Below are 13020 nucleotides of genomic sequence, written 5' to 3'. Positions count from 1 at the left end.
TGTGTGTGTGTGTGTGTGTGTGTGTGTGTGTGTGTGTGTGTGTGTGTGTGTTCCTTCCCACTTTCAGATATCTCGCATATTTGGGCCGTCATCTCCAGACAGCCAGTGTCCAAGAGAGTTCTCCTGCCCCAGCCCAAAGACCACACCCAGGAACAGCTACAACTCCTTCCACTCCCCAGAGACAGAGGACACCACTGATCTGGTAGCTTTATGGAAATTATCTTCACACATATTATTTATTTACTCTGTCTTTCCTCTAACTGTTACAACCACACAATAAGGTCAAGAGGTTATGAATGTCCAAATGGGGGAGACATATTGACCATACCTGACATCTCGTCTACAGGACGCCCTTTCCCCTACCACAGTCAGCAGTCCCTCCTCGTCTCGCCTGGTTTCGCAGATCATTGGAGCTGAGGATGACTATTTTGATTCAGACCAAGAGCAGGTATTTTTGGGGGACATTATCTCTTTTATTTATTTGCAAAACCCTACAATTTTACGGAAAGCCCAAATACAATTTCAAATGACTTATAGGTTAAGATTAGAGGTAAACTGTTGTACTGACTGTTTTTCAGACAAACGGCCAGTGTAACAGCTTTAATAATATTGAGCTGCTCAAGTCTCGCCCTGCCCACCTCGCAGCCTTTCTGTATCATGTCATCTCTCAGTTCGACCCTGCTCCTGTGGTAAGACTTCCTTCATATTTGTTGATGGCTTTTATGCATTATTTACAGTTTTTACGTAACCTAGGCCCTTTGCTGTGAAGAAAGTTCACCCAGTCACACAAAGCTGGTTATCAATTTGCTAAGTTAACCCAGTGTTTGCTGTCCCAGGTATGCGCCAGTCACATGAACATCTGACCAACAACACTGATTTAGTGCACTGACAGCTGAGAATCTCATTTTACAATGCAAGAATAAAGTATAATATTAGAAACATATGAAGCAGTTGCACACATACAACAGAATGAAACTAACATACCTGCTGCAGATAAACCAGCGATGGGTTCACAGCATAAGTTTTTGTGGCATAAGTTATCTCAGTAAGAAGTGAACCACTATGGGAAGAAAGCTTAACTTGTCTTAAAACAAAATCTTGCTGTTTAGGAGACTCTGCAGTTCCTATTTTATTTTGATTTTTAATGTTTTGTTCCCTCAGCTGTGCTACCTCTATGCTGACCTCTACAAGCAGACCAACTCCAAAGAGACCAGACGGGTGTTCATGGGCCTTCACAATTTCTTCATTGACCGGGGAGCAGTGAGTCTTTATCTGTCTTTACACGGCGAGCACACAATCTAGTATTGCATTTAGATTACAGCAAATTATTGTAGCAAATTGAATTTAATCACATTTCCGGCCCGGGTGTTTCCAAAATCATACTAATTCGACCAAACAAAGCCTAAAAACACATTTTAAAGTAATCTCATATACAGGTCAGAACAGGGTGGTGTATTTGCTGGTAATTGGCTGTTATGCCTTTCATTGGAGATGATAGAGGAGTATCAAGGGCACAATAAGACTAGAAAAGCACTATAAATGCCAGATCATTTACTGTTATGTGTCTTTATTTATGATCTGAACTCATGCAGACAGCATTTGGCAGTGTTTTGCTTGACTTCAGTACCTTCACTCCTTTATATCCCTGTTTGCTTTTAAAGAATCGAACTGTTTCATTTTTGTTGCAGAATTTAAAAGTTGGTGTTCCTGAATCTGTCTCCGCTGATCTTGGTAAGTATTTCGTACACAGCTTCTGTCTCATTCAGTTACCTAACCAGCATCATTTAGAGCTGGTGATATTTATTTTGTGCTGACTTTTTGTGCTTCTGCTGAGTAACTTTAGCAATTTAAGCACCCTCATTATACAGTCCCTGTAAGTCGATTCCTCAGCCAGCCAAGCACAGTCCTTGCCAAGGCCTTAAGAAATCAAATGCTCTGATGGTTTGGAAAGTATTGCTTAGCTTTAATACCACTTATTTATTGTGGACATGCTGCAACCCTTTGATATTTATTCTGTGTATGTGTGTGTGTCCGTGCGTGCGTGTGTGTGTGTGTTTGCAGATCGGCGGCGGACAGAACTGATCCCAGAGGAAATAAACAGACAACATGTTCAAACACTGCAGGACTCTCTGCTCCCTGATATTCAGAAGAATCTTGAAGATTTCAGGTAAATTCAGAATTTGTATTTTTTGTGATGCTGCCGATTTAGCTGGGTTTCAGATGCTAAGGATTTTGTTAGCTCCCACATTAGGCATATATAAAAGAAACAAGCTTTTCTCATCCTCTTCTTCATTGTTTCTCTAAAACATTATCAACCTGGTCACAGTAATAACAGTATACCTCCTTATGTGTTTGGTACTTGCAGGCAGAAGCGGAGTATGGGCCTAACAGTGGCTGAAGCAGAGCTGGGCAGACTGGACCAAGAGAGAGTCAGAGACCGCGGCACTCTCGAGCGGGAACGCTCATATGCTGAAAACATCATCGCGAAAATAGACGATATCCTGTGAGTAACTGATACATATACATGCTAGTTGGAAGCACATAATATTCAGTTTTATCAATTTTTATTTATCGTACTGTTAACAGGGTAACTACTCAACTCACAGAGGAAGAGAAATGGTAAGAAAACTTTGGCTGAAGCAAGTTTCTTAAATTTTCTAAGAGATTTCTAAGAGTTAACAACTCCCATGGCCCCTTCAGCCATCTGTGTCTGTGCTATATTTACATTCTGTAATATGCCTCTCAATTATCTAAGGGAGCTGTCATATCTTGGCTTATTTTTATTAAATCTTTTCAGTCCTTGAAATTATCATTAGACAGCAATCTGCTCCTAATTTAATAACTTGCCAGTGGTAGTAATTATTCACCTTTAAAGTACAGTCTTTGATGTTTCAAGCAAGAATACATATCAGTGTCATCCGAGCGCCACTCTACATCCCCCACAGTTGACAAATTAAGCGGTGGAGCAGTCTCTTAAAGAAAACATGTAATTTATGCAGTATGTTTATATTAAATAATTCAAAAGTGTGACTGATTGAAACAGTCTTGTTTGAAATGCCATATGGTCGCAGCACAGCCCAGATGGTTTGTGTAGACGTTGTATGAGGAACGACTGTTGTGACATATGGTACAAATCACAATATGGATACTTGCTCTCTTCAAATTTTAGCATTGTCTTGTTTTGTTAATTATAATTCAGAAAGCATCCAAACTCATTGGTTGTCATGTTTGTTTGTTTTTTAAGCACTACAATGCAGTATGTTATATATACGTACATGAAGCACCTTGGTGTGAGGGTCAAGGAACCTCGCAGCCTGGAGTCCAAACGGCTTCGGATCAGCTTTCTTCCCATGATTAAGGTAATCTAAATTTGTCTTGCACAGTGAGACTTCTTCCTCTTCCCCCATCACCTACATGACTCTTTTCTTGTTTTTGATGAACTCTACAGCGAGGCAACAAGACAGAAAAGGAAAGGGAAGAGAAAGTGAAAAAGGTTCCCAAGAATAATAAATTTAATATTCGTGTACCTCAGCGGCGGCCCAGCCGCATCGAATCGTCAGGTAAGATACGAGTTTGAAATGACCAAAAATAACAACGTAGCTTTCAAAGCTTTATATTATTTTGATTCCACCTGTCTGTGTATTCAGGGGGTACGACCCAGGAGGGACGACCACGGCCTCAGAAACAGATGTCTCAACCTGCACTGTCTACAAGTGATTATAAAGAATCTAGTCGTCTCAAAGGCAGCCAATCAAGCGAGGGCCCTGAACTTATACACTCCATGTCTGTCAACTCATCATCTCCAATTAGCGCCACCTACAGCTCTGACACCAGCAGAGACGCTGATATGGGTGAGCAAGCAGACAAATGAATTAAATGAAAAAACACTTAAAGGAGCGATGGCTATTAACTTGTTATCTGGCAGGTGGGACTCCAATATTTGGCCCCTGCAGGGTGAGTGAAATCCTTCCATCGGACTCTCTGGACGGGTTGCCATACTCTGCTTCGCAGTTTGACCCTCTATATAACCTGGACCAACTGCCAGAGGATGACAGAGAAAGTGACAGGTGCCTTTAAAGTCACATCTGCAGTAACACTGTTACCCTTAAAAGTTCTTATTTTTATGACTGATTTCTCTGTCACTTTTTGTAGAACTCACGAGGGAACACCAAAAGCTTTAAGAAGGCAAGAATACCAGATCATTTGGACTTTCTTATATTGATCTAAAAACCTAGTTTAAAAGCTAACTTTATTGTATTACTGTAGGCTTGAGGGACTCGGTGCTGCTGATATCCAGAGCGAGGATGACCAGGGAACAGATTCTGAGTGCGATCCCCCAAACTGGCAGCATCTGGTGCGTCCAGAGGTTCTAGCTGGTCTCAGGCCTCATGAAATCAAGAGACAGGAAGTTATCCACGGTGAGGACTGGCACTGTCAAACTCCCCTGAAGCTTATATTGTATTTTCAAAGTATACTCTCCATATGCTTTAAAATACTACAGTATACAGAATATAGTGCGTAGACGGGAAGACAATTATGCAGCATTTGCTGGGATCCAACCCAAGCTGCTGTCAGATGTGTTTTATGCTGAAATGTGCAAATACCTGCCAGCTCGAATTAACATCTTGCGTGTCTGCAGAGCTGTTTTACACAGAGCGTGCACATGTACGGATGCTGAAGGTTTTGGACAACGTTTTCTACCAGAAGCTCACCAAAGACTCCATCCTGCCTCCTGCTGACATCAAGAATATTTTCTCCAATCTGGAAGAGGTTCTGCAGCTGCATGGTACACTATAAACACACATCTCCTCTGCCTCTGAGCCATTAAGAATCAATAAAATGCCTGAAAAGTCCTGTAGTGTAAATTTAATTCCATTTTAAAGTAAGGCCAAACTCTTAACAACATACAGACGCTCACATTATCATTTTGCATTCCTTTTTCTTTTTTTTAAAATCTTGTACACACACATGCTGATAGTTCCTCCTATTTAAATTTCAGTTAACATATCAGATCAAATGGCTGCCGTTCGGAAGAGAAATGACTCTTCAGTAATTGATCAGATAGGAGACGACTTGCTTTCCTGGGTGAGTACAATTTTCATGCCCAAATTCTATTTTCTCTTTCATATAATTCCTTCTATTGAATAAAATTCAAGATGACTGATGTGGTGGGGAGAAAAAAACATTGTGTACAAAGAAATGGAAGTGTTGCCCAAAATTGCTTCATAACGAGAAAAAAAACTGTTGACGTTGGCTTGAGATTGCTTTTCTCAGCTTTATAATTCGACAATCTTTTGGGATGACGTGTGCACAGGGACATGGGTATGTGCAGTTTATATATGACAGCCATGGTAATAGGCCTTTTTTGCCACTTACATCCTTCTAAAATGGGGGGAAAAAAGAGGGGAAAAAAATCAAAGACGACAGAGAGGAAAATCTGCCCTCTCCAGTAAGATGAAATGGGAGTGAGAAAAATGGAAGCCCTGTCCCTAGTAAATGATGTCACTCAATACCCTAGATCTGGCTGACATCTCAGCATCTTAATATTGTCAGTGATAAATGAGATGTGAGGTAGCGGCGTAGGAGCTGGAAGTCTTGTATAGAGTCTCTCAATGGGAGACGTGGAGGGAGTAGGATAAGTAGGCTAATCAGTCCCCTAAGGGTCTAAACATTGATCTAGTCTGGACTGAAACTTAAGCTGTCTCTGCTGCAAGGACATAAGCCTGCCCCCCTGGAGTCAGCCACTCGTCATAGCGGTTAAATACTAAATCTACTACCTCTGACCCATATTGACTGAGTTTCTATCCATCTCTGTCCTGTCTTGGGTTGGGTGGTAACAGTTCAGCGGTGGAGAGGAAGAGAAGATCAAGCAGGCGGTGGGGACGTTCTGCAGTAACCAGCCTTTTGCTCTGGAGCTCATAAAGACCAAACAGAAGAAGGACTCGAGGTTCACTTCATTCATTCTGGTACGCTTGTCACTGCGCACACAGTGTATACAAGGTGTTCACAGGAGATAACTGCTCAGAAGGCTCACAATTTGTCAATCAGATGGTTTAAACAATGGTTGTGTGGATCTAAATAAAAACCCAAGCTTACTCTTATTCTAGCTCAGTCTCTATTTATACTGAAAATTATGCATTTGGGCTGTTTTTATGGCTATTTAAGGGTACTCCACTTATATTTTGCTTCTTTGCAGGAGGCAGAGAGTAACAGGCAGTGTCGCCGACTGCAACTCAAGGACATCATTCCTGTGGAGATGCTGCGGCTCACCAAGTACCCTCTGCTGCTCGACAACATTGTCAAGTACACAGGTGTGGTTGTGTTTTCTTAGTAATCAGAGCTCTCTTACCACAGTTGGCAAGGATTTGTTCACATTGTAATTACTTTGCGTGCACAACGACCTTAATGCACAACTCATGAAGGATCTAATCTAATAATTGTGACAGGCCTTTAGGCCTTTACTTAAACGAATAGCTGCAACTCTATCATTATTATTATTATTAGAGCACATTTAGTTTGCAGATTATTTTTGTAAACTGTGAAATAAAATACTGCAAACAAGTCCAAGTACTTAAGTACACAGACTCTTTCACACGGGAGTCCCCTGACTAGATAAATAGTTTTCTTTCTTATTTTTAAATTATTCATTGCTTAACATATTTATTAGGCTTCCTGTGATTAAAAACTGCTCTCAAAATTAAATAAAGTGTTAATTCTGACGGCAAATTGTGATTTAGTTTTAGCCTTTTACTAAAACATCATTTAGTTTTGGTAGTAACTTAGTCTACTAAGTATCATAAGATTAAAGTAGATTAAATCTAAAATTGATTCAGTGGCTAAAATATAAGGTTTAAAAGTCTGATGCGTTATGTTCCGTGACATCTCTTTCTCCCCAGCGTTGACATCAGAAAGAAAACCATTTTCTCAGGTGCAAATCAAATGCGTTCATCTAACTTTACTGCAAAAGGGGATTATTTCTGATTGGATCACTTCCAAACTCATCCTGTCTTTCTACACAGCTCAATTAGTTCTGATAGGATCTCACTGTCTCTCCAGAATATCTTTATCTTTTTTTACATGTATAAGAATAATATTCTTATTTATTTGGCAAATAAACTAAATTCACATTTTTATATCCAATATGGACTTCTCTGAGGAGTCAGAAATTATTCAAGGTTAAAATTATTCAAATTATTCAAGGATTCAACAACTAAACAAACTAGTTCTTCTTCTGTGCAGAAATGCAGGTAAATAACTGTAATTTGGTATCTTCATCTATAAATAATATGCTTTTACTATTTTTACTGCTTTTTCTGTAAACCTGTGAATTTGAAAATTCATAGGTAACAACAGTAAATATTTTATAGCTATACAAATATTATTTGCATAAAATGGCATATGTGTACCAGTGGCTTGACCATTGCAGACACATAAAATATGATTTTCATAATTACAATATTGTTTATTTAGTGCATCGGTAACATAGAGCACCACCCTAATGTATGTTTAATACATTTGATGAGCACTGTATATCAGCAGTGTTGGGACTAACGCGTTGCAGTAACTACGTTATTATTGTGGTAACGAGCACGGTAACTAGTTATTATGCCAAAATCAGGAACGCGTTAATCGTTACTGGGATTTAGATAGGCTCGTTATTCGTTACTTCGTGTGGTGGCATCGCGGAGCTTCCACAGATTCAGTAACATTAGCAAGTGGTGGAGGGCAGCAGGTGGATGAGGGAAAGGGGAGGCAGGAGGAGAGACCCGAGGCGGCCGCCGGTTTCAGGTGAACTGAACTTCAGGTAAGAAGTTATGACATGCCAGTCTATCTGGGTCAGATATAAACCAAGTTTAGGTGGAGTTTATTTTCGTTATGCTGACTTTTTCATACTGCGTGCTAGCTAGCATGACGGACTAGGGCTGGGCGATATGACCCAAAATTCATATCTCGATATTTTTTAGCTGGATTGCGATGTACATCTCAATTTTTTTAAAGCTATAAGGTAAGAACAAAAAGAGTTTAGTCAAAGCTGTGTCCCAGATGTCACACAGGCACTTTTATTAACATACAGCATAGATGTACATGAAGCAATTACTCAAAAATAAATTATGAGCATTTATTAAATAATAATGCTCCATAATTCTGAGAATTCTGAGTAAAACCAAAGTTACTTTCCCTAGTAACTAGTTACTTTGAACGTAACGAGTAACTTGAAGTAACTGAGTTACTTTTGATAGAAGTAACTAGTAATGTAACTAAGTTACTAATTTAAAGTAACTTACCCAACACTGTATATCAGCCATCTAGTTCATCACAGTAGCGGTGCAGCCTGGCTTACCAGTAAAAGTGTGTAAATGTCAGATCAGAATTAATTCTTGCTTTAAGTTTGGCTGCAGTGCTGCAGCACGCCCTCATGTGACCTGCTTGAGCAGAGTTCAGTTATCATATCCAGCTTTTCTCTCACATTCATCATGTCACAATCCCCGTGCCAATTAGTTCTTATTGGTGACTTAATACAGCATGTAAATGAATTTACCCATAACTATGGACATAAACAAAAATAATAATAATGGTATCTCATTTGCATTTGATAATCTGAATGCAGCATAAAAGAACGGATGAGTTACAGAGACAAATAGAGAGATTATCATTTTAATGGTCCTGCGGCAGCAGTGCACATTTTTGGGGAATGTCGTGCCCATTGTTTGGGCCATCATTTTAGTCTGCAGCGGCCTTTGGGTCTCACTCGAGACAATGCACTAACGATAAAGAATAACCAGCTATTAGGGGACTGAAGTGTGCTCCCGCTCCCCCCAAAGCCCTGTCATAATTTTTTGGGAATGATGGCGTGTTAATGGCCGGACGAAATATCAATTTGTCGGACAGTCCTCTGCAGAACTGAGGAGACCTTACTGGTTAATGTCGTCTTTCAGACAATGCAGAGGAGAAGGAGAAAGTTAAGCAGGCAGCAGACTGCTGCAGAAAGATCCTCAGTCACGTCAACCAGGCTGTGAAGGAATCTGAGGACAAACAGGTGTGGTTTTTTTTTTTTGTTGTTGTTGTTTTTTTTTAATTGAATCTCCTTTCCATGTTTTTTGCCATTAGGATGATTTGTTTTCCAACTTCCTTTTCAGCTTCCTTTTTACTCAAACTGCATTTTATTTCCACTGCTTCTGCTCCACAGGCAGCAGTATCCTCTTAAAGAGGACTTACTTATCCTATTTTTTTTCCCCCATCTGTTTATTTCACTCCCTTCCTCTAGAGGTTGGAGGACTATCAGAGACGATTGGACCTCTCTTCTCTAAAGCAGACAGACAACCCAATGATCCTGGAGCTAAAGGTGAGTTGTCTGCCCAGCCCTCTTTTAGCTTCAGTTAAAGCATACTCACTTGTTGTACACCCACATTCACTGTTTGAAATATGTGCTAGATAGAAAAATAGCACTGCACAGAGCAGAAGCCAGTAGTTTAAAGCTCTTGTTTTTATTTCCTGTTCCATAATATTCAGAACTTGGATCTGACAAAGAAAACGATGGTGCACGAGGGTCCACTGTCATGGAAAGTGAACAAGGACAAAACTATCGGTTTGTTCTGATTGATAGTTTCACTATTGCTGTTTAGCTGGAAGGTGACCACTACTTACACCACATCTTTCTATTTTCTCTCAGAGCTCTACACTCTCCTCCTGGAGGACATCCTGGTTCTCCTACAGAAACAAGATGAGCGTCTGATACTGAAGTGTCACAGCAAAAACCTGTCGGGCACTGCAGATACCAAACATATCTTCAGCCCTATCATCAAACTCAACACGGTGCTGGTGCGCTCAGTGGCCACAGGTCAGTTACCACATAAACTCTGAGGATTTATTACTAGAATAAGGTATGAAATAATACAGGCTCCATCCATAGAGGGTAGAGTAATATTCATTAATAAGCCTCTCTTCTGCCAGACAACAAGTCCTTCTTTGTTCTTTCGATGTCGGAAAACGGAGCCCAAATCTACGAGCTAATGGCGCCCACTGTCTCAGATCAGAGAACGTGAGAGCAAATCCCCTTTGATTCATTTAAATCTCATTGTTCCGGTTGTTATACGAGCTGATGACTGTTTCATTTCCCTGCACAAGGTGGCAGCGTCTAATCACGCAGAGAGCTGAAGCCATGAAAGTTAAGCCTCACAGCGTCATACCATTACCTCAGACCGTGTACGTTACTTACTAATTTGAGCACATCTAGTGGGTCAGGGTTTATGCTCGTTATTAACACATGATTCTGCTCGTGTGCCAGTGGGGAGAGAGACGGCGTGGAGATCATTACAACGGGAGTTTCCAGGTTGAGTAGAGACACGGACCGCACATCCACTGGCAGCACCCAGTCCACAGGTAACTGGAGCAACTCATTTCCTCGATCCATTTCTTCGTCCTACTTAAATATGTGTCGCTGTACTTCTGTAATTAAACCCCTGTGATAACTCTTAATTATACCTTCATAGATAAGGAAAGCAGTCCAGTCTGTAGAAGCGCACTGCAGACTTCGCTACCTGGCAGTAATCCGTTTGAGGGAGTGAAGACTGAGGAGGAGAAGGAGGAGGAAGAAGAAGGCTTTGTGGACCCAGAACTTTCTTATCCAGTGGCCGAGGATTGCAGAGGAGCCTCGTTTAGCATGTTCCCCTCGAGGGCAGACGAAGCACTGAAAACACGTAAGGGGCACAGAACCGATGGATTGATGCACATGAAATGCGATCCAGCTGTACTCTGTAAATCTATCACTTTTTTCTTTTTTTTTGCTCAGTGGCAGCATTAAAGCACGTGTTAGTGACCCAGCTTATGTCCCAGGAAGCTGCAGAGCAAACTAAACGCTCCACAGGGGCTCGCCTCCTCAGGACCACCTCTTTGCGCACCCCCATAGACAGCCGTGCACGAGTGATGGTCCACAACGGCTCAGAGAAAACCGGCTCCCAGACAGACGACCTGGCTCAGGACCTGGGTTCAGGAGACACCGGCTTCTTTGACTCGACTGATGACTATGGTAGGTCTGGGCAGTCAGAACAACTCATGGTTTAAATAGAATAAACTGACATTAAACATAAATGTTCGCCTCGTCCTGATCCTTCCTGTTTTCCTTTGATTCTTTCAGCTGCGTATTTAGTCCTGGAGGGTTACGGTGGCCCAGGGGAGAGCAGCACAGACGATGACATCTTGGCAACAACCACAGGGAAGCAGCTGAGCACTTCCCAAGGCTGCGCTGCTGACTCGGGCATCAATTTGAGATTTTCTTCAACATCACAGGCCGGCAGCCTCTCCTCTTTCAGCAGACAGGTCCTCTCTCACCTTCGAAATCTTCAGGCCAACCTCAATTATCTGAAGGTAACCGACACTTAATCCTTTACAGCTCTGAAACACACATACACACAATAACTGGTATCATGCACATACACAGTAGTCATTTTTATTGTGTAATCTGGCAGTAAATTATTTTTCTCCCACAGGAGGTTGAGGCCAAGTACAACAGTCTAATACAGCAAAGGCCAGAGAGATCAGCAGCAGACACGCATGGAAATAAAGGTATCTCACTTCATGCTCAGCGCTGACAAATGAATAACTGGTTCTTAATTTATGAATCACTTCCTGTATCTGTTCCTTTTCTGATCCCAGATCTTGCTCTCTCCCTCAGATAAGAGATAGTGGAAGTCTGTGCAGCAGCTTTTGGCTGTGGTCCCAAAGAGGAAGTACCGACTTGTAGTCTGTTCCTACTTCTCATGTCCTGGACTTTCTGGACGTCTTATAAGCTTGTCCTCTCACTGCTGAGCCCTGTTTTGGTTTTTTTTCCCCCGTTTTGTTTTTTCCATCAGTTGCCACAGAGAATGAGAGACTTAAGTGTGAGCAAACATTTGAAGGGAGGAGTCATCTTTTCGATGCCGAGCCCCCCCCCCATCCTCTTCCTCCTCCGCCTCTTCTTCCTCCTCAGCACAAGGCAATCAGGGATGTGGGATTGCGCCAGAACCTCACCCCCCTCCCCTTTTACCATTTAACACCCATATCCCTTGAATCCCTGCAAGAAAGAGAACTTATACCAAAATGTACAAAGAAGTGTGTTGAGAATATATATATATGAAACACAAAACAAGAAAAGGAAAATTTTAAGATAATGTATTAAGATTTTTTTTTTTTATCCCAAGATGTATTTATTTTCTCTCTTTTCATTTTTTAAAGTGTTTCCCATATTGCTTGCATGCTTTAGGCCATGGTGTTACAGTTTTTTGGCTGCTTCTCCTGCTTCAGTCACACGAGGGTTAGTGGGAGAGCCGAGTGCTCGCTAGCATAAAAGCACCCTAGCACACCTTGCTGAATTGCAGGACTGTATTCGGACTGAAGAGGCCAGAGTTGCACTGCTGATGGATCCCATTGTGTTAAAATGACCTGTGTTTTGAGTCTTGAATTTCAGATAAATTCTAGGCGTGGTGTTAACTAGAATGAAGAGTCTGCCGGCTCTGATCTGGTCCTGTTGCATTTCTGTGCTGACTCCTTCGTCCTCTTCGCTCTGAGGGGTGTTTTGCCTCTCATCTGCTCCTCTTCTCCTTTTGCGTGTGATTCTCCCTCTTCTTTTTCCCTGTGACCATGTTTGAGTGTTTTCCTTCTCTTCCTCACAGCCTAGTGGCTTTGATGCTTATTTATCCCTTCCAACACTTTATGTCATGCTTCCTCATCTGCCTCTGGGTGTCTCGCCCTGTTCCCCTCTTCTCCAAGGAGCGGTCATGCTCGTTCAGTGTCAGCTCCTGGCAAATGCTGCTTTCTTTCTGCTACTATTGGCAATGCTGATCTGACTCCCTGATATTCTAATAATGTCATGAAGTTCAACATATTCTGTACAATGATCAAGTTGGAAGGTTTATGCATAACTTTACAAAATAAATGGTGCCATGACACATTCAAAAAAGAAACCGGTGTGCTGATGTTTTCTTTCTTTCTTTTTTTTCCCGTCTAACAAAAGAAGACATCTAGTCTGGTGATGTTTTCAGAAAT

At 41.4% G+C, this 13020-nt stretch overlaps 1 protein-coding gene across 3 annotated transcripts in view; it reads left to right on the top strand.

Annotated features, from left to right (window-relative positions):
* arhgef12a (Rho guanine nucleotide exchange factor (GEF) 12a) overlaps positions 1-12142 on the top strand; it is a 43649-nt gene extending 31507 nt beyond the window's left edge. For all 3 annotated transcript variants that reach the window (XM_005720827.2, XM_005720826.2, XM_005720828.2), the window contains 30 exons: positions 68-202; positions 347-448; positions 579-689; positions 1162-1260; positions 1689-1731; positions 2062-2167; positions 2366-2503; positions 2587-2619; positions 3245-3359; positions 3449-3560; positions 3648-3851; positions 3926-4067; positions 4153-4185; positions 4267-4418; positions 4640-4786; positions 5000-5085; positions 5841-5966; positions 6197-6311; positions 8937-9037; positions 9266-9343; positions 9511-9586; positions 9671-9838; positions 9952-10039; positions 10126-10203; positions 10286-10380; positions 10491-10697; positions 10790-11026; positions 11135-11364; positions 11487-11562; positions 11672-12142. In XM_005720827.2, the coding sequence (XP_005720884.1) occupies positions 68-202; positions 347-448; positions 579-689; positions 1162-1260; positions 1689-1731; positions 2062-2167; positions 2366-2503; positions 2587-2619; positions 3245-3359; positions 3449-3560; positions 3648-3851; positions 3926-4067; positions 4153-4185; positions 4267-4418; positions 4640-4786; positions 5000-5085; positions 5841-5966; positions 6197-6311; positions 8937-9037; positions 9266-9343; positions 9511-9586; positions 9671-9838; positions 9952-10039; positions 10126-10203; positions 10286-10380; positions 10491-10697; positions 10790-11026; positions 11135-11364; positions 11487-11562; positions 11672-11682 (3444 nt within the window). In that variant the 3' untranslated portion in view covers positions 11683-12142. The remainder of the gene's footprint in view (positions 1-67; positions 203-346; positions 449-578; positions 690-1161; positions 1261-1688; positions 1732-2061; positions 2168-2365; positions 2504-2586; positions 2620-3244; positions 3360-3448; positions 3561-3647; positions 3852-3925; positions 4068-4152; positions 4186-4266; positions 4419-4639; positions 4787-4999; positions 5086-5840; positions 5967-6196; positions 6312-8936; positions 9038-9265; positions 9344-9510; positions 9587-9670; positions 9839-9951; positions 10040-10125; positions 10204-10285; positions 10381-10490; positions 10698-10789; positions 11027-11134; positions 11365-11486; positions 11563-11671) is intronic.
* The last annotated feature ends 878 nt before the right edge of the window (positions 12143-13020 follow it).

Source organism: Pundamilia nyererei, unplaced genomic scaffold, assembly GCF_000239375.1.
Source record: "Pundamilia nyererei isolate P.nyererei 1_Seehausen unplaced genomic scaffold, PunNye1.0 scaffold00003, whole genome shotgun sequence".
Taxonomy (NCBI): Eukaryota; Metazoa; Chordata; class Actinopteri; order Cichliformes; family Cichlidae; genus Pundamilia; species Pundamilia nyererei.
This window is presented reverse-complemented; position numbering and strand designations above follow the sequence as displayed.